General features: G+C 29.4%; 4 protein-coding genes across 8 annotated transcripts; 1 reads left to right on the forward strand and 3 right to left on the reverse strand.

The window, feature by feature from the left end:
• Positions 1 to 777: 777 nt before the first annotated feature.
• LOC130664924 (putative ankyrin repeat protein RF_0381) lies at positions 778 to 3,851 on the forward strand. The gene is made up of 2 exons (XM_057465124.1): positions 778 to 3,479; positions 3,565 to 3,851. The coding sequence occupies exons 1-2, from the start codon at positions 2,418 to 2,420 to the stop codon at positions 3,604 to 3,606; spliced, it is 1,104 nt and encodes a 367-aa protein (XP_057321107.1). The 5' UTR covers positions 778 to 2,417; the 3' UTR covers positions 3,607 to 3,851.
• Positions 3,852 to 6,052: 2,201 nt separating this feature from the next.
• Positions 6,053 to 9,502, reverse strand: LOC130664383 (uncharacterized). Its single transcript, XM_057464195.1, has 5 exons — positions 9,064 to 9,502; positions 8,850 to 8,978; positions 7,454 to 7,561; positions 7,259 to 7,387; positions 6,053 to 7,182 (listed from the first exon to the last, which is right to left on the reverse strand). The coding sequence occupies exons 1-5, from the start codon at positions 9,500 to 9,502 to the stop codon at positions 6,533 to 6,535; spliced, it is 1,455 nt and encodes a 484-aa protein (XP_057320178.1). The 3' UTR covers positions 6,053 to 6,532.
• Positions 9,503 to 9,872: 370 nt separating this feature from the next.
• Positions 9,873 to 13,584, reverse strand: LOC130664385 (N-glycosylase/DNA lyase). The gene is made up of 2 exons (XM_057464201.1): positions 11,235 to 13,584; positions 9,873 to 10,775 (listed from the first exon to the last, which is right to left on the reverse strand). The coding sequence occupies exons 1-2, from the start codon at positions 11,414 to 11,416 to the stop codon at positions 9,878 to 9,880; spliced, it is 1,080 nt and encodes a 359-aa protein (XP_057320184.1). The 5' UTR covers positions 11,417 to 13,584; the 3' UTR covers positions 9,873 to 9,877.
• Positions 13,585 to 13,733: 149 nt separating this feature from the next.
• Positions 13,734 to 24,306, reverse strand: LOC130664384 (uncharacterized). 5 transcript variants are annotated; one of them, XM_057464197.1, is made up of 7 exons: positions 22,853 to 24,305; positions 22,589 to 22,779; positions 18,725 to 20,025; positions 16,942 to 17,235; positions 15,515 to 15,739; positions 15,130 to 15,405; positions 13,734 to 14,377 (listed from the first exon to the last, which is right to left on the reverse strand). In XM_057464197.1, the coding sequence occupies exons 3-7, from the start codon at positions 18,988 to 18,990 to the stop codon at positions 14,185 to 14,187; spliced, it is 1,254 nt and encodes a 417-aa protein (XP_057320180.1). In that variant the 5' UTR covers positions 18,991 to 20,025; positions 22,589 to 22,779; positions 22,853 to 24,305; the 3' UTR covers positions 13,734 to 14,184. The 5 variants fall into 5 exon arrangements, with proteins under 5 accessions (XP_057320180.1, XP_057320181.1, XP_057320179.1 ...); XM_057464198.1 differs by having other exon boundaries at positions 18,725 to 19,629; positions 19,709 to 20,025; positions 22,589 to 24,305; XM_057464199.1 differs by adding an exon at positions 14,990 to 15,047 and having other exon boundaries at positions 14,185 to 14,377; positions 22,589 to 24,306.
• Between the last annotated feature and the right edge of the window lie 1,627 nt (positions 24,307 to 25,933).

The following is a 25,933-nucleotide window of genomic DNA, read 5'->3' on the forward strand; positions in this document are numbered from 1 at the left end:
ATTTTTGAATTTTTTTTTCTACTTATTAATTACAAAAAAAAAAAATCTAAAAATATGCACATGTAGAAAATTAAAATGAGTGTGAATGTATCAGACATCAGACAAATTTAAAATTATAAATACACAGAGTAAATAATTAAAAAAATAATATTTACAAAAAATGCACTTATTAATTTCAAAATTTCTTAAATGCGCATTTTTTAAAAATTTAATTTCATTAATTATTTACTCTATTTATTAATAATTTTAAATTTGTCTGATGTCTGGTACATTCACACTCATAAAATTAAAAAAACTATAAGTGCGATTATTTGAAAATTTTTTTTTTTATAATTTATCGTTTTTTAAGAATTTAAAAATTAGTAGACGGCTGCCAAATTCAGTATCATCATAAATTTTTTAAATTCTCAACTGACGTTACATTCACATAACAATGTCATGTGTAAATAAATATGATGCTAAAAGTGCAGTCATCAGACAATTTGTAATTTTTATGAACAAGTTATTTGTAAATGAGATATAATTTTTATAACAGCCCTAATTAATATAATTATTGACACAAATAATTTTAAATAAAATTATTAAATTTTAATTTTGAAATTTCGCGCTGTATCCGACGTTCAAATTTTTACTAAAGTGGGGGCGGTCGATGAATCGCAAAGTCGATTGCTTTGTATCAACTGACGGTTCGATAGCGACAGTCAGTATCATCGACAACGGCAGTAGTAGTCCAGATTTTTCTTTATGTTTAAATTGAAACACAGTATTGAGGTTAATTTGCGGAATCATCCATAAAATTCATTGCTCATAGTCATTGTTTAATTAATATGTGAAGTTTAATTAATATCGCCTACAGAAATAAAAGATATATATTCTAATTGCAAATAAAAGTTATTGCACTGTTCTATTGCCTACTAAAAAAATATTTTATGATGTCCAATTGATTACTATTCAACTGTGCACCCATCAGAGAAATACCTGATTAATGTAGATAAGCTGTTGATTTATTTGCTAAGAAAACCAAGTATTTATTGATGAGAAATGATGAATGTTCAGGACCGATCATTTAAAAAAAAAAAAAAACTCAGATGATCTGAAAAATATCAGAACCACGGTGGTTGTCACAACAGTAACTGGAAACTTTATTAAGTTTCCTATAAGATTAGAAATTAACTAACATTGTTAATGATTAAAAATATATTCATTTATATGTTCATCTTCGAATTCAAGAAAAAAAAAATCGGCCTATCGGTTGTCCCTGCGGGCCAGCCCCAAAACTTCCCGCTGTTTTCGAGCTCAAGGAGCTTGATGTAAATTAATTATAATTTGGTTGGACTCTAAAATTGTAATTAAATTTTATAAATAGGTGTATATTAAAAAAAAAAGTATATTTAAAAAAAATAATCAATAACAAATATAAAATTTTTTCAAGAAATGTTTGTTAATAAATAAATATAAATTTTAATCTCAGCCCCGCGAAGCGGGTGGGCGACAGCTAGTTTTTAATATATACATATATAGAAGAGGGGGAGGAGATACAATAGGGTGCTTAAAGAACTACTGTTTTCAAGGACTCAAATACGCTAAATCTTTTTTTTTCAATGATATTCAAAGTAAATAGAAAAAATTTTCAGTTGCTCTTAAAAAAAAACATTTCATTTTTGCGGACAACGATATATTTTAATTTAACTCAAGTCTATTGTAGATACGAAAATTTTCCCCGGACCGTAATTAAATCGCTCATTAGGACTCAGGTAAAAATTTAACAGTGTAATTATTTCCAGAAAACATTCATGCTTCAAATATGAATTATTGTAATCACACTCATTTACAGTATTACAATAGTACAATACATAAGTATTTAATGACTCGCATTTTCGTAAAAGTCATTAATAGTTAGTTTTAGTATGAATATTTCTATAACATACAATCGTCATTAGCTCATAATGTATTTAAATTTTAAGATAAGAAAGATAAAGTTATTGAAAATCCTGTACCTTATTAAGAATCCCGTATTGTCAAATATTTAATTTTAGTAGAAAGAAATTAATTTTAAGAACAACTTAAGAACTATTATTGTCCTGTATGGGTTTACTTTTGAGTAATTATATCTTTGTTGTAATTATGACGATAGATTTTGAAGAGTGGGGCAAGAAAAATCATTATCGGGGGTGTTTTTGCTAAAGTCGGGGGTACCATAGACATCATCATTTAAACTCAGTTTTGATCTTGAGACTGCCAGTCGTACAGTTACTCTCGTCTTAAGACTACATCAGTACAACCAACTTTTACCAATAATATAACGTTGAATTAGTACAAAGTGAACAGTAACTCTAACAGTAAAGTGCTCAAGTTCGTTTATTTAAAAGTTCATTTGTTAAAAATAAACAATTATCAACTATATCAAATTCATTACAATGAAATTAAACCGTTCAAAGCTTACCTACAAGTACATTTCCAAGTCAATAGAAAAAGGTGTGATCAAAGATATCAATGCAGTGGTTCCAGTCTTGAGTGGTTTAACGTTGCTTCAAATAGCAACTGTTAATAATGATAAACAATTAGTGGACTATCTGCTCCACAAAGGAGCTGATATAAATTCAGAAAGTGAATGCTGGGGTAAAGTTTTTATCATTGCTGTTATGACTAATAACCTGACAACAATTCAAAGTCTAATAAGCTATGGAGCCGACGTTATCAGTAATATTAATCATCAAATTGAAATCTATGAAGCGGAAAGTCTCGTGGAGGCAGTTATCAAATATTATGAAGAAGATTATACTCCTAATCCTAAGTTATTACTATCATCCCTTAACAGTCTGGGTATGATAATGCATTGTTATGAATTAGGTTTTGCCATTCTACCATTAAATATCGCTATTAGTTTAGTGAATGTAAAAATGGTAGAGCTACTTTTAAAAAATAATGCTAATCCGAATGCTGATGCTGATATCGATAAATCCCGATCACCACTAATCTATGCTGCTATTAGAGGAAATGTACCAATCATAAAACTTCTTCTGGCCTACGGTTTAGATGTTAATATCAGAAAGAAACATTTAGGAGAAAGTCTTCTGCATATTGTTGTCCAAATGCGAAACTCGGAAGCAGTAGAATTTTTCTTAAATCATGATATGTTTGATATAAATATGGTGACAAATTGTAAAGATTCAGCACTTCATTACGGAATTATGTATGCGACCGACGATAATATCATAAGGCAACTCCTTAATGCTGGTATTAATATTAATTTGAAAAACACTGGCGGTAAAACAGCATTTACTTCTCAATCAAGTCTAGATAATTCAAAAAAAGTTAATGATGCAATTACGGAACATATTGCGAAATGTAGTGCGGCGAATTTTTATGTCAATCAAGAAAATTTAGCGGTCGTAAATAGTGAAAAATTCGGTGAATTACGTGTCCAGTGCATAAGCGAAATTGAAAAAATGAAGATAACATTTGTTGGTACAAGTAATGTAACGTACCATTATGTATTGTATAATAAATGTGTACACAAATTAGCTTCAAGTTTAAAATATGTTAATGATAGTACTATTTTAGATTTGGACATTCAATCAAGTTTTCCACTATATGCTGGAATAATAAATTACCGCTTAAAAAAAGCATTGAGAAGAAAAAAAATCTTATTCAATGCTATTAATTTAACTAATGATATTTTCCAAGAACTGGAACTCCCAAGTACTTTTACGAGGGATATTTTTAAATTTCTAATAAATGAAGATTTGAAAAAATTACAATGAAATATTTATACAAATATTTTTACTTAGTATTATTTAGATTGTAACAAATCAGGAGTTATTAGTAAGTTAATTAATTGAATTTGTTTTTATAAGATGTATCATTATTATTACTGTATGAAATAAAATACTTCATTTTTCAAAATTTGTGTGCAACTAAACCTCATTCTGTATATAAAAATAAAATAAATTGTGATTTAATGTTACAAGATTTTTCAATTTTCTAGACGAGTATTTTTATAAAAAAGATCAAAAAATAAATACTCGAGGTACAATTTGAAATTAAATTTTAAGATTACTTATTTTGTATTCAAAAGGTTTTACAAGCCTCATTACTTTTTGATTTTTATATATAATTTTTCGAAATCCAGACGAGTATTTTTTTTATTTTTCACTTTTCCAATTTTTTAATCTGGAAATTAACCGTTTTCGAATAAAATGTCTTGTAATTTAAAAGAAAACAAAAATTTTGAAATTTCGAAAAAATACTCGTGTAGAGTTTTCAATTTTCTAAACGAGTATTTTTTTTAAACAATCAAAAATACTCGAATTGTTATTTTAAATAAAAAATAATTAATAAAAATATCAATTATAATTTTTTTTTTATATTATATTTTTCAAATTATTAAAATGATTATAACTCGGACTTTAGCGACTTGACTCGTAGGACTTTTTTCGAAGGGAATAAAATTTCCTATAAAATTTCTATCAACATTTTTGATGTACTTTCATTGGTTTATGTTCTGCAGGCCAATAAAGGTCAATTTCAGAGGAAAAATGAGTTCCGCAACGGACACAAGTGAAACAGCTGGAATTACAGCTAAGTAACTATGGGCACTTTTGAAGAACACCAAATGCCCTACAATTTGCGACCAAAACCGCCTTGATCTCATGAAACGCAGCTGAGTATTAGAAAGTTAAAAAAAAAGTAATTTAATTTACGTGTATTTTAAATGGGAAATCTTTGAAATCTAATGGCAAGTACTTAGCATTGGAATTAAGAGCCCATATTTGGTGAGAAATTTTTTTTTTCGATGAAGATTGCTCAATCTAGGACTCTAATATTTTTTTTCCTCCGGTACTATCTGTTACTTTCGATTGAAAGAGTCTCAGAAATCGCCAGTTAAATTCTCTGGAAATCCCAGAGAAATCGTATAGAAATCCCATAGTAAAATTATCTGGAAATCCCAGAGACATCCCATAGAAAATATAGACCCAGCACTCGGAGTTTAAAAAAAAATAGAATTATCGCAAGTTAAATTCTCTGGAAATCCCAGAGAAATCGTATAGAAATCCCATAGTAAAATTATCTGGAAATCCCAGAGACATCCCATAGAAAATATAGACCCAGCACTCGGAGTTGTAAAAACAAATAGAATTATCGCAAGTTAAATTCTCTGGAAATCCCAGAGACATCCCATAGAAATCCCATAGAAAATATAGACCTAGCAGTCGGAGTTTAAAAAAAAATAGAATTATCGCAAGTTAAATTCTCTGGAAATCCCAGAGAAATCCCATTATATCCCATAGAAAATATAGACCTAGCAGTCGGAGTTAAAAAAAAAATAAAATTATCGCAAGTTAAATTCTCTGGAAATCCCAGAGAAATCCCATAGAAAATATAGACCCAGCACTCGGAGTTTTAAAAAAAATAGAATTATCGCAAGTTAAATTCTCTGGAAATCCCAGAGAAATCCCATTATATCCCATAGAAAATATAGACCTAGCAGTCGGAGTTAAAAAAAAAATAAAATTATCGCAAGTTAAATTCTCTGGAAATCCCAGAGAAATCCCATAGAAAATATAGACCCAGCACTCGGAGTTTAAAAAAAAAATAGAATTATCGCAAGTTAAATTCTCTGGAAATCCCAGAGAAATCCCATAGAAATCCCATAGAAAATATAGACCCAGCACTCGGAGTTTTAAAAAAAAATAGAATTATCGCAAGTTAAATTCTCTGGAAATCCCAGAGAAATCCCATAGAAATCCCATAGAAAATATAGACCTAGCACTTGGAGTTTAAAAGAATTAGTAATTTACTTTTTGTCGTCACTTCTGTCAAGTCTTTTAAGTAGAAATTTTTTCGGTGACATAAATTTCTGATCATTTTGTCAACTTAGCGCCTTTGATGCCTTATCGACAAGTCAAAAAGTAGCCTAAAAACTAAGATCTTATAGATGTCACACAGGCAAGTGTGCTACCTGGGTAATTCATTCTTCAAATATTTTAATTTGCCGCGCAAGTAATGAGAATAATTAATGAAAATAAAACACTTCGATATTTTTTAGTTTGGGTGCATTTCCAAATGCTCCCTATATTTTTATCAACTTTAATTTCTCATCAAAATTACAATTATAACTTTTCAAACGACAATTTTTAAATAACATGAACTCTAACAATTTTTTTAATTTCTCAATCACAATCATGAAAAATAATAATTTTAGACGTATATATATAACAATTACAAAGAAAAATAATCAATTTTTGCTCGCCCTGCAAGACTTCAATACAAAAATTCAAATACATTAACGGAGTTATCGAAGCGATTCAATTTCCTAAATGCCCCCGAAAATTTAAATAATTTCTGTTAATATAAATAATTTACCATCTTAATCAATTCTCAACAATTAAAAACATTAACTTTAAATTTAACTGTTACTGTACACTATAAACAAAGTTAATTAATTTTTTACAATTAATAATTGAACCCAATCAATAACTAATTAAATAATTCCCTGTACACCATAAATTACGAAAGTATAAAAAGAGAATCATTTTTTTTTACGCAAATGACGCAAAGGTATTTTCTCGCTGTCACTTAACGCCTGATCTGAAATAATTTTCAAACGTTTCCCCAGTATTTTTCCAGAATTATCAGAATTCGTGTTCTCACTTCTTGAGGTTGATGCTGAATTTATTTCGTTTGATTCACTTGTTATGTTCTTCCTTGAATCATATAATTTTTTATAACTGCTCCCCCGCCTGATTGTAACATTCCGTTCATCTAATATTTTCAACGGAGTTTGAATATTCGCGCCCGGTTCAGATGTTGGGTCTGATACTTTTTTCCTTGCGCGTTTTTTTGGACTGCAAGTTAACTCTGGGCCATTACTCTGAGAATTGGAGTTTATTTTATTTTGAACATCTAGTGAATCATGATCAGAATTTGAATCATTTCGTGATGACGTATCAGCATTTTCTTGCGTAGACTCATTGTCAGTCGTAGATGACAAAATTATCTTTCGTTTACGTCTTGTAGTATTGGGAAATGTTTCTTCTTCTGATATAAGTGATTGATTAGAAATATTCGAATTGTTTTCAATATTTCTAGCTCTCAGACCACCAGCATTTTTGGTTTCATACATTTCGAGCAAATCAAAATTGCAATTATAAAGTTTATCACGAATTTCTTGACCCAGACCTACAAAAAAATATATCATTATTTATTTTTATTATTAATAATTATTCATTTATTTAAAAATAGTAAAATATTTTACCGTGAATTGACATAAAACCTAATGGATAATATGCTGAATAAATTTTTGTTTTTTTTGACTTCTTCGTTGCATTTTTAAGATTTTTTATGGATGTTTCGGTTGGAATATTTGAAGGTGACGATTGCAGTCCTATTATTTTTTTTTAAAATTAAAAATATTATTATTGTAAAAAAATTAATATTCAAAAATTGTTACCTTTGCTTTTGAAATATTTGTAATCTTTTTTAGTGGTGTATTGGGTTTTTTGTTTTCGAATTGATTCAGTTTTATTACTGCGACTGTATGTTCTAGGCTGATCAATTCCTGAAAAAATATACAATACAATTATATTCTTTTTTGATATAATTTATAAAAATTGAAAATGAGCTCCGTTGATTTAAAAAAATAATGAACATTCGGCATCCGAAATGGACGTAGATATCCAATTATTTATTATTTATTTTGAATTTTTCAAATGAAGTTGAATTAAAAATCAATTTCTGATTTCCCGCCATGAAAGTTAAAAATTTTCGAAAAAGGGGAATGTTATTGGTTTCGGTTCGATTTTCAAAACTCGAGTTTTCATCAGATCTCGTTTTGAGATCCTAGGAAGCCATTCCGACTTTTCCGGGTGGACGTCTGACCGTGTAGGTGTGGGTGTAAACTTTTTTTGTCCGACGATATCTTTGGAACGAATCAATCGATTGGCGGCAATTGGAAAATTTCACCAAGACTTATAACTGATTAGATTTTGAAGTTGATCGATCAGGCAGTTTACGAGTCATAAAAAAAATAAAAATTCGGTTCATTCGTTCCAAAGATATCGTCGGGAAAAATTACTTTTTCCGTAAAATGTTCTGTCGTGTCTAACAGTTGAGCTCGAAGAGAAGAATTTTTTTCTTCATTCGCTTCTATGTACCCTGATATTCACACCTTGCTCAGAAAGTTCTGGCTGGATAATACTTTCCTTTAAGGCCATTCTCAGACAGTGTCTCCCACTTTTTAAAAATTTTCAATGATTTTCAATTATCATAAGCGTATCAAATTTTTATCAATTAATTAAAAAAAAATTAAAGCATTAATTGAAAAAAGGACAACGTAGTCGTAATTTCGCCGATATACAGATTAAAAAAAAAAATTATTTACATTCGATATCAATTAAGAGTTAAACAAAATTCGTTAAATAAATTTCAGTAAAATCGTCCTGTCAATTTTATAATTAGAATTTTTAAATGTTGTTGGCTAAAATTTATTCAACAAATTTCGTTCAACTCCCAATTGTTATCAATTGTAAGTAATTTTTTTTAAATTCTGTATCTCAACGAAATTACGACTACGTTGTCCTGTTTTCAATTAAGATTTTAATTTTTTTTAATTAATTAATAAAATTCTAATACGGTTACGACAGTTGAAAGTCATTGCATATTTTTAAAAAGTGGGCTGCACTGTCTGAGAATGCCCTTAAGTTGACTTCAGAATACGGCAGTAGCTTGTAGTTAATTTACGGTTAGTGGCTATCACATTGTTTTTTGTTGACATCACATTACACCGACTCAAAATTTTTTAGAGTAAAGAACTTCCAAAATATAGATAAAAAAAATATTTTACGTACTTAAAACCGTCAATTCAGAAGATTGTTTTGATGACGACGTAGCTTGTGAAAGAATACTTGTAGTTGCAGTTGATTCACTATTTGTATGGTCATCACACGGAGTATTTTTTTCACTAACGGGTGTTCCGGCTGCACAATAATAAATATAACAAACATAATTTCTCTGTTCAAGAAAAAAAAAACTTAAAAACATGTTAAAGTAAATAATTATTACATGAATTAAGTTCTGGATGATGTTGATCGTATCGAACAGTAGGTCCAGTAGACGAAGATTCTTCGTTTTGTATCTCAGCATCAATATGATGATCATCTCGACACTCACGTTTGCTGCTCGGTGTTTGTCGATAGATGTAAGTTAAAGATCTTCCTATTTCATCGCTGAATTTAACTTTTCGAGGTTTGTCAGAGTCATCACTTGATGACCGCGATCCATAATCCGTTGTCCAACCGTCATCATAGTTTCCAAAGACTTGGAACCGGGAGTTACTTCTGCTTTTTAATAAACTTTTGATTCGTTCTTCTGAAGAGGGGTGAGAAATAGTAGATATCGATAATTCTGGGATCTCGTGCTTTAACTTTTCAGGTGTACTGTAAGGTGGAAGGGTTTTTTTGCCGGTTTTTTTCTGACCCGGTTGAGACTCTTTTTCACTCATAATTATAATTTATTGTTCACTATTAATATATATAAATATATCAAATAACCAATACTTATTTTATAACAAAAAATGATTGAATACATTCACGTTCTTTGCACGTCGGCGATTAAATCAAAACTGAATGAATTCTAGTATTTTCTATTGTACGAGTAATTTTATTTACATTCAAATTCTTGGAAAAATTACTAAGCAAAAAAAATTTTAATCTCTAAGCTCGAGTTCTTGTACATTCAGTTCCTAAATCCAGTGAAAATATGTAGGAAATTAATTACAAATATTAAAATGTCATTGAATGTAATCCATTTACTAAAACTTTTTTTTATTTACAAGAGTTTAATTTTAATTAAAGCGACAGACAAAAAAAAGCCATTACTATTTTTTTTTTAATTTTTTACTAGAGTTATCATTGACGTCATTCTCAGTCTTTTTTTTACGCGAGTTGTCTTTTATTCTCGTGCAGAAAACTACAGCTTGTGCCCAACCAGCCAATGGGCCCCACGTGGTTCGTAAGTGACGACTGACGTCATGATAAATCGCTGGAGTTACTGACGAAACTTGTTTTAGATTCGGCAAATAAGTTTCTCGAGCAACTTGATAGATATGCGTGTCAACTGGAATAGATTCCAAGTGCCCTAATGACATCAGACAAATGCAGTCAGCGACTTTAGGTCCCACTCCCGGTAAAACTTGAATCGCTTGTCTTGCAGTTTCATACTCGGCTCCATGCTGCTTGTGGAGACTCTCCAGCCACTTCCGGCCTCCGAGCTCGACTAATTTCTTAGCTGTATTATGAATATATGGAGCGCGGTAGCCAAATCCTTCAGTTGATAATAATGACTGAACATTGTCCTGTGCAAGAGATTCGATTGTTGGGAAATCGTGGTACCATTCTTTGTTTAATTGACAAATTTTCTTGCCGAAATGCCGACACATTTTTTCTACCATTCCAGTTATACGGACAATATTATTATTCGCGCTACAAATAAATGAGAAAGTATTTTCTACTACATCTTGGTTTAATATCCGGACACCATCGACGATATTTGAAAATTTTTCAAAGTTTTTGTCGTTAGACGACCAATTTTCTAAATTTTCTTTCAAGGATACGTGAAGATTAAAATATTTTGTTAATTCGTTTTCACAATCTAGTGAATTTTTTAGCTTTGATCCGTGGGTTTTATAATAAATTTGATGGTCATCTTGATGAAGTGTCCAAACTTCTCCGGCGAAAACTCCTCGGTATTTTTTTCCATTTTCTATTGCTGTCCATCTGTTAAAATAAATGATGTTTGTAAATGACCTATATTTATTATTATTAACATTTGCTACAAGGAATTTTTTTATCTCGTCTATGAAATTTAAATATTAAGAGAAATTTAATGATACTGAAATTATGAGCGGGAATATAACAAACATGAGATGGATTTTAAATTATGAATAAGAATTCAATTTAAAAGATGAAAATGAAAAAATGTAGATACGGACTTTAAAATTTTATGAATTCGTGTTTTATTAGTTTTATTCGATTTATTCTTTCATTATTTCAAAATTATAATAATTAAATATCTGCTACATTTACAATCATAGTGAAATTAGTCATGAGTGTGAATGTAGCAGACATCAGACAAATTTAAAATAATTTATAAATAGAGTAAATAATTAATAAAATAAAATTTTTTTAAAATGCGCATTTAAAAAATTAAAAAATTAATAAATGCATTTAATTTACCTGAAACTCTGACCACCTTTCAAAGTTATTCCAAGATCTAGTTCACGTTTATCACAAACTATTTTTCCAGTTATTTTTGTTTTGTTGATAATTTTAGCCATTGAAAAATATTTATTGAGGTTATAATCATATAAAACTGTTTTTTTGAATAAATTACAACAAACTTTGTGACATTTATGCATAAAATAATTCAATAAAATTCTATTTATTTATTTAGAATCATTACAATTATTAATCTCTTTACAAATATTATATTTCTTACAATAATAAAATAAAACTGATAAAAGCGGCCACTGCCAATAACGGCGCGAGTTTCGTTGAGGCGGAAAATTTTTAAGCTTTAAAAATTAGAATTTTTTAAAATAAAAAATCATTATTTATTAAAGAAAAGAAAATACAAGAATCTTAAATTCATTTATAGACAAATCATATATTAATTAATTTTATATTTAATAATAATGATAATGTAAAAAGTACTTGAATTAATAATTTATTGCTTGACTTTATGGACGCCTGCTTTTACCCCATGATAATTTATGATATGTAATATTAATTACTAATTATTGTTATGATCATTAAAGGTATTTAGACAATAGCTCACACTATTTAAAAAGATTCAATGACAACTGTCAGTATTAAAATTTTACTAATTAATTGAAAAAAAAGTTATTCATTAATTGAAAAAAGAATAACGAAGTTGCAGTTTCGCCGAAAGGTAGATTTTAAAAAAAATTACGTCCAGTTGATATCAATTAGGAAATTTAGAAAATAAATTCCAGTAAAATCTTCATGTCCTCTGTAATTCCAATTTTCAAATTTCGTTTGACTCCCAATTGATAACAACTGTAACTAATTTTGTTTAAATTTATATATCGACGAAATTATAATTACGTTATCCTTTTTTCAATTAATGCTTTAATTTTTTCAATATTAAAGCCATTGAATATTTTTAAAAAGTGGAGGCCATTTTCTAAAAACGGTAACGCGCGTTTTGATCCCCGAACAAAATATTCTGACAATTAAAACGTTTAATTTTGTGGTTGCCAACGTCCTTTAGATACTTCGGCTGTTTCTGTTAAATTATTAATATATTTTATCGTGCATCTGATAACAAGCAAATACATTGATATATTTTTGTGATAACATACACATAAAATTTGTGAAAAAAAGGCACATAACGATTGCAAGCGTAATGTTCCTTGGTGGAAATTTTTTTAATTTTTTTATTTAACACTTTCCCTTCACTCTATTTTCCATTTCCACTCAAATTGACTTCTTGAATGCTTTTAGAGACCCACCAAAAAAAATAACCAATTTTGAGTAGTCATTAACTAATTAAAAAATTATATTTTTGGGGTCATTTTGTATAAATGACTTATTGGAGTTTGGAAATTCTATTCTAAAAGTCTACTGTCCCTTAGACTCTTCTTCAGGATATTGAACTTGATATCTGACAAAATTTCTAGAGAATCAATCACATTATTTACTGCCTCATACATAAATGTGTAAAAAAGGGCATATTCGAATTTCAACCATGTGCATGTGTTGACTTGTTTTAAATTATTCTTGTAAAAAAGATTTTATAACATTTTCATAAAAAGTTATAAAAATAATAAAAAGTTATAGTGTTCAGAGAATTGATCGGAGATATTTGGTTCGGAGATCAAAAGGCGCGAAATCTTAAAAATATCTTTAACTTGTTAATATAATTATAGACTACAAATAATTCAATTTAATCATACAAATACTGTCATTAATATATCTAATGATAGTTTCCCATGATATTTTTGCTTTGTAATTTTTATATTTATCTCAAAAAGAAAACCATTATTTAAAATTTTTATTAACTATCTTTTATAATTTAAATGGAAAAAATATTTTACATATTATCAAACAATATATGACGATTGCTTCATTATTATTTATTTGGGAAGACATCAGTTGCCTACAATTTTTTTGCCGACTGTATCAAATGTCTACAATATTTTTTCGTACATAATAAATACATACTGCTCAGTTTCTTACTGCTCAGTTGCCTACCAAACTTTATTGCCTACAAAAATAAAAAATATATATTCTAATTGCATACAAAAGTTATTGCAGAGTGTTCTATTGCCTACTAAAAAAATATTTTATGATGTCCAATTGATTACTATTCAACTGTGTACCCATCAGAGAAATACCTGATCAATGTAGATAAGCTTCTGATTTAAATCAAGTACTTATTGATGAGAAATGATGAATGTTCAGGACCGATCATTTAAAAAAAAAAAAAAAAAAAAAAAACTCAGATGATCTGAAAAATATCAGAACCACGGTAGTTTTCACAATAGCAACTGGAAACTTCAGTAAGTTTTCTATCAGATAATAATGCACTATAAAGTTTGGTAGGCAACTGAGCAGTATGTATTTATTATGTACGAAAAAATATTGTAGGCATTTGATACAATTGGCAAAAAAATTGTAGGCAACTGATGCCTTCCCATTTATTTTAGTTAAAAAAAAAAAAAATAAATAATTGAAAAGACTAAAGTTTTTGTTAGTATTTATATACACATCTATAAAATATTTATCATGATAAATACACTACAAAATATTTCATTTTTTGTACGCTAATAATTCTTTTATCTGATTTTAAAAATTTAAAACATTTATATATAAACTACTGAGTCTCCTAAAGAAGACGATATGTCTCTATTGATGAACAATATAATTATTCATATTTCATAGTTATTACACTAGTATAAATAATGAAATCAATACGTATTGTCATATATATGGAACCGGATAATCAGCCTCCTTAATTGTGCGTGCAAAGATGTACAACATCCCTGAGATCTTACTTACTATTAAAAAAATTTAAATAAAGAAATTCTCAATTTTTACAATTTTCGAATAATTTTAAAATTAATTATTTTTTTTATTTTATATATAAAATAAAAAAAAATTATTAATACGATATATTATTACGTAAATGTGCTTGCTTTCGGTACTCATATTTTTCACATTTTCCCCACCATGATGATTTTTTACAAACTTTCTGAGGTTTTAAAACAAAACATTTTGTTTGCACGACATTAAAAAATATTCTTCCAATAAAATTCGCAGATGATGTTCGCGCCATTTTCAAACACGTTCGAAAGCTGTAAGTAAAAAGTAAAAATAAATTAGAATAATTATCTATATTTATATTTTTTATTTTGCTACGCAATTCTGACAATTAATAATTCAAAAAAAATTCTAAATACAATTTTGAAAAATGCCATCCGATCGTACCCGGAATGGAAGGTATATTTCTTTTCTAAATAAATATAAAATAAACGACAACATGCATTTCAAAATTATTTCCATTTTAATGTCAAGCTCTGAAAAAAATAGTGTTCTGATCGATTTCAAGACCTCGACATTAAAATAAAAATAACTAGAAAACAATGCGGAATTTTAAAAAACTTTATCAGACATAATTTGTAGGGAATAAAATTGTCTACAAAAAATGTCCCATGACATTTTGTGATAAGTCTGATAGTTTCACTGGAAAAGTAAAAAGATCTCGAAATTTACTGCAAATTTGACTTCAAGCTCAAAAAACTTTTGAACTGATTAAATTTTTCGGCATTTCTCAGAAAAATAAAATATAATACAGTAAAATAAATGAATACAGTAAGAAATATACCACATGATAGAATAAAATATCATCCAAATCATGCATACAGTAAAATAATTATAGTCAAACACCTAAAACAATTTCTATTTACAATTCTACAAAGTCCAGACCACGTTTGTTTGCTCGAGGTAACAGAGTGTGACATTGTCCTACGGACAATAATCGATTATGATGAATATAAAAATATTATTGAATTATATAATCATGCTGCATCGTACAGATCCAGCTTACCGCTCGTCGCAAGTGCAATGCATGAGCGTAGAAATGCCCCAATTGAAGAGGCCATAGCGTGTTTCAAAAGCAGGAATATAAAACGGACAAGCAGTATCGTGTCTTCGGCAACAAGAATCAGCTTTACCAAAACCACCAAGATTTGTATATTTAGTGGCACGATTTCCTCGTCCACACCATTGAGTACCGGGCATCAGAAAAAGTTCACGTCTATTTCTACGTCTTTGACGTCCATGTCGTCTTAATCTTAGTGTCTTGGTAAAATTCCCACCGTGCCTGTTTTACATTATTTCTTTAAATCCCAGATTTACCATAAAAAAACCACAACCTTTTTCTTTCATCAATCGACAAAATTAAATAAATTTTTTAATAATAATAATTTTACCTCTGATCACATCCGCAGTGACTCAGTGTAAACGGCATGTAGTTCCAGAAATTATAACGTTCAGAAAAAGGTGGAATAGCTCGGTAACAGTGATCATGACGTCTGCAGCATCTGTCGACACTGTCCAAGCCGCCAAGATCTTTGTAAGAAGAAGCTGTTCGATGTGGGCCACACCATTTTGTTCCTGGTGCTATTACCATTTGTTGAAGACTTCTCTCTACTATCCTAACAGTTTAAAAAAATACATTTTTTTTTTTATCAATAATTAAGCTGTTAGTTAATGGTATCTTATACATCGTGAAATCGGTATTATACTCGATGTCACAGATGTAAACAATATTTGGTGTAACTCATGCCGAAGAATACGCCGCTAATTAGCTAAAGTTAGCCTCATAAAATTTTATATCAAAATACAGTCCTTTCTGATTGGTCGAAAAAGTGGTTTAATATATATTAAAACACTCATTTTTATATTAAACCACTGAATTTTAGTGAAATGGGCGGAGTATATCTCTACCCAATAATTCAAGCCAATTACATCTATCACTTTTCTCTCTTATGATGTCACTTTTAATTTAGCTGCCTTATTAACATGACCAAAATTTCTAGACTGCACATGCGCATCTCATTAATCAGCACACGCATGCGAAGATCACGGCAACGTCAGCTGAATTTTATAACCTTACATATCTCTATTAATTGAATTGACATGACTTTTTTTTATTGAGTTAAGATTTTTGAGTGAATACTACTAAACAAAGTATTCAATTTCTGGAAGTATAAATCTTTTTTAATAAAGATGAAGTAAATTATTTTCATAACTCTGACTGCATAACGCGGACTTCAGACGTTTACCTGCGTTTTTCTTCGTGCATTAATTTCATACATGGAGAAATCATTGTCGTTTGAAATACTATGGTGTCATAGTAATGCCAGACCACGTTGACCACCTGTCGGAAGTTGAGATAAACCCATGCAGAAATTACTACGAACGTAGTAAAAATTCCGGAATATGATCGTTGTTAAGATTTAAAAGTTTGTAAAATTCAGCTGACGTTGCCGTGATCTTCACATGCGTGTGCTGATTAATTAAATGCGCATGTGCAGTCTAGAGATTTTGGTCATGTTAATAAGGCAGCTAAATTCAAAGTGAAGTCATAAGAGACAAAAGTGATAGATAATTGGCTTGAATTATTGAGTGGGGATATACTCCGCCAATTTCACTAAAAGTCAGTGGTTTAATATAAATATGAGTGTTTTAATATATATTATACCACTCTTTTGACCAATCAGAAAGGATTGTATTTTAATATAAAATTTTATGAGTCTGACTTTAGCCAATTAGCGGCTTGTTCTTCGGCATGAGTTACATAAAAAAATTTCCGGTTTATTAATTAATGAAAACCATGATGATGATAGATTTGTACCTGTGTTTAATATGCTGTCGTAGAACTTGACTTCTTGCTTGAGATTTGACGAGATGACAACGACGATGAAGATCATCGTATGATTTGATCCACTCGATTTCACGTGGCGGTACAGTTTCCTCGATAACTTTAAATTTCTCTTCAATGTCATCCGTCCTGATATTATCATCATCATAACAAATATCCTTGTCAATCGATCTCTCGTCTACGCAGTCAGTTAAACTATCTCCCTCGTAAATCAACTGTAGCTTCTTCCCGTTTACCTCAATCTCTCTCAACGCAACATTTATATCTCTGAAAATAATCACCAGAAAATAATAAACTTAAATAGGATATTATCATTGACTTCTCTCTTTTTTTATATTGTCACTTGCAGCAAAGACATTATCAGCAGGACTTTCTACCCAACTTTCCCTTTCTTTTACCCCTATCCTATCTTTTTCTTTTATTGGTAGTTTTTTTTTTAACTTACTACAGCGTAACTTATATTCTCTTTCCTTGTACTCTTTGCTTTAATCCCCACGCGGATTCTCTGACGGAGGGTCAAAGTTACGAGATAATAATTTACACTAGATTTAATGTGACTTGGCTAATTTGATTGATGATGTCCAAGTTTGTCGTGACACAAGCCTTTACATATATATAGTCATATATTTTAACATATATACATAAGTATAAAAACACCTGTCGCGATTTTTTAAGTTAAAAAAAAATAATAATTTAAAAATCATTGATGTCAATATAAATTTTACTTGCAAATATATCACGTGTTCACGTCAAATCGGATGGTTTGAAAAATTTCAATTTTTTGATGTTTTTTTCTACCCCTCCAAGAAGCCTTTCTGGTAAATTTTGACATTTCTTTGATTACTTGTTAAAAAAAATACAAAATTTTCAAAAAATCGAAAGATCAATTTGAAAAACACGATTTCAAATTCAAACTCCAAAATTAATCAAAAACACTTTGAATATTTTTTTTGCAAAGACCATCAAAAAAAGCTTTAATTTGAACCATTATTAAGAAATTTATGAACATAAACCAAGAGCGATTTTTTGAAAATTTGATATTTTTTTAACAAGTAAAAAAAAAATTTCAAAATTTACCAGAAAGCCTTTTTTGACGGGTAGTAAAAAATTAAGGAAATCAAAAATCAAAATTTTTCAAACCGTTCGATTTAATGCTGAAGTTAGCAGACGTCTAATAATTTTTGGATTTTTTTTTTAGACGACAAACCATAAAGAAAAAATATTTGAAAAAATTGCAGCTGTAGTTTTTAAAATTCTCTATATGTGCAAATTTTTAGTTTTTGTTCTTTTGTAATTGATTTGGTGAAAAAAAAATCCGAAAATTACTAATTGTCTGCTAACTTCAGGATCATTTGATTTAACGTGGAACGCTCCATACATATACATATATCTATATATATAGGATTGCTTAGTCAGCCCCGTGAGAATATAAACAGATGAAAAAGAGCAAGTGTAAAAACATTAACGGATATTCAAATCCTTGCACTTAACTCGCCACTTTAAGGATTTAAACAGCAAAAGCAGATTTGCGGTCAAATCTTCTATTGAAAACAAAAAAAAACCAAAATAATTTTTTTATTTTCATTTCAATTCTGATTCTGAATAAATTTAAATAAAAATAGGCTACGGTAAATGTTAAACAGACTTGACAATCACTAAATGGATGTACTTAAAAGGCTTCATAAAGACGTCATTGTTACGTCTCTTAAGGCTAAAATAAAAGTTTATAAAAGAAACATTGTGTTAATTAGCATACCCCCAATCAACTATTGTCTCCTTCGCGCAAATTCCATTCCACCTCACAGTTCTTTGTATTTGACCGTCTGTTAAAATCCGTGTTATTACAAAATTACCCTGGGAGTCCGTTGAATTTATTATCGAATTAATGGATCCTTGATGATCAAACGCACTGACTAACTGCAGCAACAGGAGATATAATGAAAAAACCATAAGTTTTATTAATTTTTTTTCATCACGCACTATTGGTTTGAATAGAAACAGTATCAAGATCCTCCAGCACATCGTACAATCTTTATAAAATTTATGATGATGTATGTAAACATGAAATAAATTTATAGTACTATAAATAACAATATTATGAGTAAACACGTCAGAGTAGATTGATCACTGATGGTGAAGAAAAATCATTTTAAAACCCAATGTCATTAATCTTTCAATACACCCATGACTTTATTGTACTGAACTGTCAGTTTGACTGAAAACTCAATGAAAATATCATGAGCATTTTAAAAGCCGCTTTCTTATTCACGTCATTCAAATTTAACTTTTCATGTTTAAAAAAATTTTACTCATTCAAATCGGCGGTAGCGGCACGTGGCAGACGCGATATGTTTTAAATCCCAAGGAATAACTCGCGGCTTGACAAAAACTAGTATAACTGGCGCGCGTCGGCGTTGAGCCTCCCTTAAATACTCGTCGTCCTGGTAGCTGTCCAGTTCACCTACTATACCACCACCCTCTCCTGGACCTCGAGGAACATTCGACGGCTCCGCTTTCTTCTCCCCCACCTTTGTCATCAATGTATCTCTCATGAGCCACGTCTGCCAAATCCAATTCTCCATATTCTCACCCCGGATCTAATTCCCCTCTTTTACTTTTTCTCTCATCATTTCTCTTCCGTTCATTCATTGCGTTACATTTCTACAAGCGACACATATCTATGTAATATGACTCTTTTATACAAATATATATAATATTTATATTTATTAATATACTATACGGATGCATCATCGCACTTTGACATGTGTGATTTAAAAGTCTGAAAAAAATTTAAACGAAATAAATAAAAATAGTATGAAATTTTTTTGATAAATAGCTTCATTAATTACTCGCCCTTGCTTTGTAGATCATACATCAGTCTATGATCTGTCACCGAGTCTCTCGAGAATACGTTGAGATTTATTACCAGAAAGGATGAATCGCTCGACATATATATGTATGGATACACAGGATTCAACGATGGGTTCTCTTGCTCTATGGCTTTTATTCTCTGGCTCTCTTACTCTTATTCACCCTAACATATCTGCTTTTGATGAGCTGAAATATCATATGTGATGTATACACAATCAGATAACGTAAAACATTACATTTGGCATTCATACTAAAGTCATTCCCCTCCACGTGGTTTGTTCGACATCATTGTAGTTTGTTAGTATCCTTATGTAATTTATAATAATGTGATACCAAAAAAAAAACTGTAAAAAATTTCGGTGTAAAAATGGACCCGGAGAACTTTACACGGCCGTGTAATTTTAACAGTGTAATTTACTTTTTTTACACCATTCCGTATTACTCGTTATGATTTTAATTAATGAGCAACAAATGATCATTGGTCATCTTTAACTAATTAATCATTGAGTTCATTAAAATAATTTAGATATTAAATAGTATTTTGAAAATTTAAATATTTTTATGATTATTTTTCCTTAATGCAAAATTATCATAAATTACACACTTACACGCTTGACGGTGTAAAAATTTTAAATTCACACCGCCTAAATTTAACACGATAGTTAGTGTAATTTTTACGATCCTGAAGTTAGCAGACAATTAAAAATTTTTGGATTTTTTGAACAATTAAATTTGAAGAAAAAAAAAAACTAAAAATATGCACATGTAGAAAATTTAAAAAACTACAGGTGCAATTTTTTCAAATTTTTTTTTTTTAATAATTTACTGTCTAAAATAAAATCAAAAAATTATTAGACGTCGGCTAACTTCAGTATCATTAATTTTTACACTGAGTCATTTACACTACACCGGGTCCAAAAAAATTTTACAATGCATGGATATGAATACACTGTAAAAAGAGCGGTGTTAAAATACCGGTGTTGAATCGGTGTAAAGAAAAATTCCACGTATAGAAATTAGAAAAAAGAATGTATTACATACACGGTAAAAAGAACGGTGTTAAAAATGGACTCATTTTAATTCCACCCGATGTTAAAATGAAATTACACCGGTGGCGCCGTTATTTTAACACCGGGGAATTTTTTTTAACACCGGTACAGAATATTTACACCGGCGGCGACGTTATTTTCACACCGCTTTGGGCGTTGAAATTTAACACCGCCGATTTTAACACCTACACCGCTTGGACTTACCCCGGTGATTTTTTAAAGTGATAAAAAAATATAAAAATTTAATGAATACTATCTGGAGGAAATTTAAATTTTGCTATGTACTTATATACTGTAAAAAATCACCGGGGTAAGTCCAAGCGGTGTAGGTGTTAAAATTATCGGTGTTAAATTTACCCCCGAAAGCGGTGTGAAAATAACGCCGCCACCGGTGTAAATATTCTAAACCGGTGTTAAAATATTTTACTTTGTGAATATTTTTACTTACTCGATCACTATACTTGTTAAAAAATAATATTCTTTATTAATTTTCATAAAGAACTGACATTTTTTGTGTTTTATAAACTTTAAAGTTAATATTCCAAGCGGACGCAGTTTACCCCGCTTTTACACCGGTATCACTCCGCTTTTACACCGGTTCCCCGCTTTTACAACGGTGTTTTTAACACCGGTGTATTACTCCTCCTACACCGGTGTAATTTCATTTTTACACCGGGCGGAGTTAAAACGAGTCCATTTTTAACACCGCTCTTTTTACAGTATTTAAATAATTATTTCTGTTATACGTAATTTATTTAAAAATTACACAATTTTACGCCCACTATTTTAATCACCGATAATTTAATTAATTAATAAAAATACTGTCTAACTTTCGTGATCGAGTAAGTAAAAATATTCACAAAGTTAAATATTTTTTCAACATCGAAAAATACTTTAACACCGGGAAATTTTTTTAATACCGGTAAAGAATATTTTTACATACATTTTTACAACGGTAAAGAATAATTTACACCTTCGGCGGTGTTAAAATTTAACACCGAAAATTTTAACACCGCCCCGACTTACTCCGATTTTTTTGTAGTGTATGAATAATTTATCAAAAAAAAAAGTGAAGTTATCATCAGTAATAATAAAATCCTAATCTAATGAATACAAATCAGTCGATTTTATCATTTTTCACAAAATCACGTCATAAGATAAAATATACAAGTATTCGTTGTTTATTGTGAATTTATACTACGGTGATAAAATATTTATCGGAATTTTTTTACTCTCCTTGGGTGGTTTCTATTCGCCTGATGCCGATATCTCGTAACTAAAATACACGTGAAAAATTATTGGTATAATATAATATTCATACATTAATAACTTACAGTATGGGTCACTGCGGTCGAAGATAATGGGTAATATAAATATTATTATTATAAAGAATAGTAGTCATGTATATGATTGTGGTGGAAAAATTATGAAAAAGTTTTGGTTAAAGTTGTCGTCCCTATTCTCCTAACTTGGACTGAATTTAACGCACTAGAAAAATCGCGAGCCGATTGGCAAAGATCCAAAAGCTCGCGGTTTTATTCGCGCTAGAATCTCTCTAAAACTAGAGATAAACTTTTATATATCTATATAAAGTGCCTATACCTTTTCTGAGCTATGTAGTGTAAAAAGCAAAACCTCATTCTCTATACACCCACATATATACACACATATATACCTATATATTTAAACTATATACTTACATATTAGTCTTCTTTGGCTTATTCTCATTGCCTGAGAGTAATTGATTACTTCCCATGGGGCCAAGTTGGCTAAAAAATTTTTCCTCTTTTCACGGTTTAGTTCTCTTTACTTTATTCGTTAATAGTCAAAGCTTCAATGAAAGATATATATAAGAGATTTAAACCAGAAGAAAGACACCAAAGACGTAAAACTAAAAGAATAAAAATAAAATTATGATAAAAAGTAAATGAAAGAAAAAGAGGAAGGGGAAAAAAAAGTTTTACGAAAGAGAGTAAGAGCAGAAGTAAACTTTTGCGGGCAGGCAGTTTTGCTACCGTTATTCCTTTCACCCCTTCGTTTTATTTTTTCTCTACCAAATCCATGAGTGGTAGGAATTAATAGCAGGAAGGAAGAATAGATGTGGTGAAAATGGCGTGCGGTCTATTGTATTCACTCTGGTTATGACTCCAGGGTTACATCGTAAGAGCGAGAACATTATTTTTTATAAGGATAGAAAAAACATAACAGTCTTCTGTAAGAAGTGAGAGTGAGAAGAAATGAAACTCAAGTCCTTCTTCGTATACTCAATTGTTCAACCCTCAATACAAGACTCTTCTCTCGCTGCATGATACTAAGTTACTACGACACCCTCTTAAAAAACCTGTGCTTCTTCATTCTTATATATATATGTATACATGTACGAATAGAACGCGAGCCTCTTACACTTTTCAAGATGAAAAAAAAATAATAAAATGCGTTTCATAAAGAAGAAAAATTCTATTGAATTGTTTACTTCTTCTCAATATTCTACTCAATTCCAATTCCATTGTAATGCTTAAATTTGTCGGACCGGACACTGTGTAAAAGCCGACAGTCAAGTATCCCGGTATTAAATATCAATAGACAAGATATTTGTCGTAGAATATCATTGAAAAATATATCTTTTGATCTCTCGACATGGGCCAAGTGTTAAAAAAAAAATTACCTGGCACTATTCTACCTCAAATGTTTTGAGTTTTATAAGAAAATTTTCTTCCTCACTGCTACGCGTTTTCTTAAAAAATAATAACACGATGGTTTCATTTAAAATGAAATAAAATAAAAAAGAAGATATCAACCGCACTTGGGACATTGATGATGACAGAGCAGTTGATTATAAACGTAGATATGAAAAAAAATAAATAAAAATTGGAAGGCCCGACCCGCGTCTAATTAATTTTTATAGCTTTTAGTTTCTCCTTCTTCATCTCTTGTTCCCTCTCTCTCTTTCCTTCCCATGCTTTCTTTTTTTACTCGGCATTTAAGAGTAGCAGCAGGAGATCCAATGCATTCCTTTATTATTTTAGGCCAACAAGTTTGGTCAATTCTCTACTAACTATACGTGTGTTCCAAGCGCCTTCTATTTTAACTCATCATATTCCTTTTATAAAGGGGGCAAAACGGAGTATTTGAAGAAATGTTAAGTTTTGGGAATTCAAATACGTTGAAATTTTTTTTAATGATATTCAAAGTAAATAGAAAAAATTTAAGCTGCAAAGAACAAAATTTTCATTTTTTCCGGGCAAAATTTGGTACCCCCTAGAAAAATGATACTGAAGTTAGCCGACGTCTAATAGTTTTTGGACTTTTTTTTAAACAATAAATTATAAAAAAAAAAATATTTGAAAAAATTGCACCTGTAGTTTTTAAAATTTTCTATATGTGCATTTTTTTAGTTTTTCGTTTTTCGTAATTGAATTTCTGAAAAAAAAAATCCGAAAATTACTAGTTGTCTGCTAACTTCATACTCATACTAGAAAAGGTGAAAAAAAATAATTTTTGGATATTAAATAAATTTGATTAAATTAAATTTTCTTGTAGATCACTTTAGATTTTTTTAAAAGTTTAACCACCGACTTTAAATTGTTAATTTTTTATTTGCTAATCATTGTTTATTATGATTTTGAAGTTGACGGACAATCGACAATTTTCGAATTTTTTTTTCAACAACTAAATTACATAAAAAAAAAAAAAACTGAAAATATGCACATGTAGAAAATTCAAAAATCTGTATGTGCAATTTTTTCAAATATTCTTTTTTTTATAATTTATTGTTTTGAAAAAGATTTCAAAAATTATTCGACGTCTATTAACTTCAGTACCATTTATTATTAACTTCAAAGTAAAAAATTTAAGTTACTTTTGAATCCAAGGAAGATATTTTTAAAAAAACAATTTTATATATTGTGAAGTAACAGATTCAAAAATTATTAAAAGAGTCATAAAATTTAAAAATTGTAAATATTTCTAAGTTGATTAAAGAAATCCATCTGAAATAATTTGACACTGGGAGTTCTTTTATTGTAAATTGATAAAAAAAAAAATCAAATTTTTTTCATACCATTTTTTACATAAGCAAAATTTTTCGAACACGGGGAAAAAAAATTCAAAATAATGCTCATTTATATTTACAAGTGATTTTGGAATGATTCTTAAATTAGAACAGAATTTACAATGTTCGGTTTTTTTTCGAAGAAATCAATTACAAAAAAAAAAAAAAAAAAAAATATGCACATGTAGAAAATCAAAAAAGCTTTAGGTGCAATTTTTGAAAATATATTTTTTTTTTAATTTATCGTTTCTAATAAAATCCAAAAATTATTAGACATCAGCTGGTTCCCACACAGAAAAATATATATGTGACATATATGCATCAATGTATCGGCTTTATGGGACATATATGTTATTTATATATTTTTTTGTGCGGGTTATATGATGCTGAAGTTAACAGACAATCAGCAATTTTGGGATTTTTATTTTCAATAGGTCGATTATAAAAAAAAAAAACACAACAAAAAAATGCACATGTAGAAAATTTAAAGAACTATAAGTGCAATTTTTTTGAATATTTTTTTTTATATAATTTATTTTTAAAAAAACAATCAAAAAATTATTAGACGTCGGCTGTCTTCAGTATCATAGCTGCGGTTTCGGTATCGTATTGTGAAATGATTAAAAAACATTTAAAAAAAAAATTTCAAAGTTTTGGCGGTAGCCCGTTTTGCCTCTCTCCCTTATTAGCTTTTATTGTTATCACGGAAAAACCTGCAACGATTGTCACACAGGTCATATCACATCCCATCCTTGTTTTTTTTTTTTTTATTTTATTTATTCACTGATGCAAATCCTCTGTATCTATTTGCGCTTACTCAGCACTATTCACCGAAGCATTACAACTTTAAAAATTCGATACATCAGTTGTCAAAAAAAAAAATATTGTAAAATATTTCTAAAAACGTTCCATTTAAATGCAATTTATAAAATATGAAACTGTTATTTCATATCGTTAAAAATAATGAGGTCATCTACTGCTTCTGAACAATATT

This window comes from Microplitis mediator, chromosome 3 (genome assembly GCF_029852145.1).
Source record: "Microplitis mediator isolate UGA2020A chromosome 3, iyMicMedi2.1, whole genome shotgun sequence".
NCBI lineage: Eukaryota > Metazoa > Arthropoda > Insecta > Hymenoptera > Braconidae > Microplitis > Microplitis mediator.

What these genes read in the sequence shown, in the direction of transcription:
- LOC130664383 (XM_057464195.1), bottom strand. Translation starts at nt 9,502, where the DNA reads ATGAGTGAAAAAGAGTCTCAACCGGGTCAGAAAAAAACCGGCAAAAAA. An exon ending in TCATCCAGAACTTAATTCAT is followed by an intron (nt 8,979 to 9,063) that starts GTAATAATTATT and finishes ATTATTGTGCAG; the next exon opens with CCGGAACACCCGTTAGTGAA. An exon ending in TTCTGAATTGACGGTTTTAA is followed by an intron (nt 7,562 to 8,849) that starts GTACGTAAAATA and finishes ATATTTTTTCAG; the next exon opens with GAATTGATCAGCCTAGAACA.
- LOC130664384 (XM_057464197.1), bottom strand. Translation starts at nt 18,990, where the DNA reads ATGTGCTGGAGGATCTTGATACTGTTTCTATTCAAACCAATAGTGCGT. An exon ending in CGACAGCATATTAAACACAG is followed by an intron (nt 15,740 to 16,941) that starts GTACAAATCTAT and finishes TTAAACTGTTAG; the next exon opens with GATAGTAGAGAGAAGTCTTC. An exon ending in CATTGCACTTGCGACGAGCG is followed by an intron (nt 14,378 to 15,129) that starts GTAAGCTGGATC and finishes TTTTACTTACAG; the next exon opens with CTTTCGAACGTGTTTGAAAA.
- LOC130664924 (XM_057465124.1), top strand. Translation starts at nt 2,418, where the DNA reads ATGAAATTAAACCGTTCAAAGCTTACCTACAAGTACATTTCCAAGTCA. An exon ending in CATTTGTTGGTACAAGTAAT is followed by an intron (nt 3,480 to 3,564) that starts GTAACGTACCAT and finishes GTACTATTTTAG; the next exon opens with ATTTGGACATTCAATCAAGT.
- LOC130664385 (XM_057464201.1), bottom strand. Translation starts at nt 11,416, where the DNA reads ATGCATAAATGTCACAAAGTTTGTTGTAATTTATTCAAAAAAACAGTT. An exon ending in AAAGGTGGTCAGAGTTTCAG is followed by an intron (nt 10,776 to 11,234) that starts GTAAATTAAATG and finishes TTATTTTAACAG; the next exon opens with ATGGACAGCAATAGAAAATG.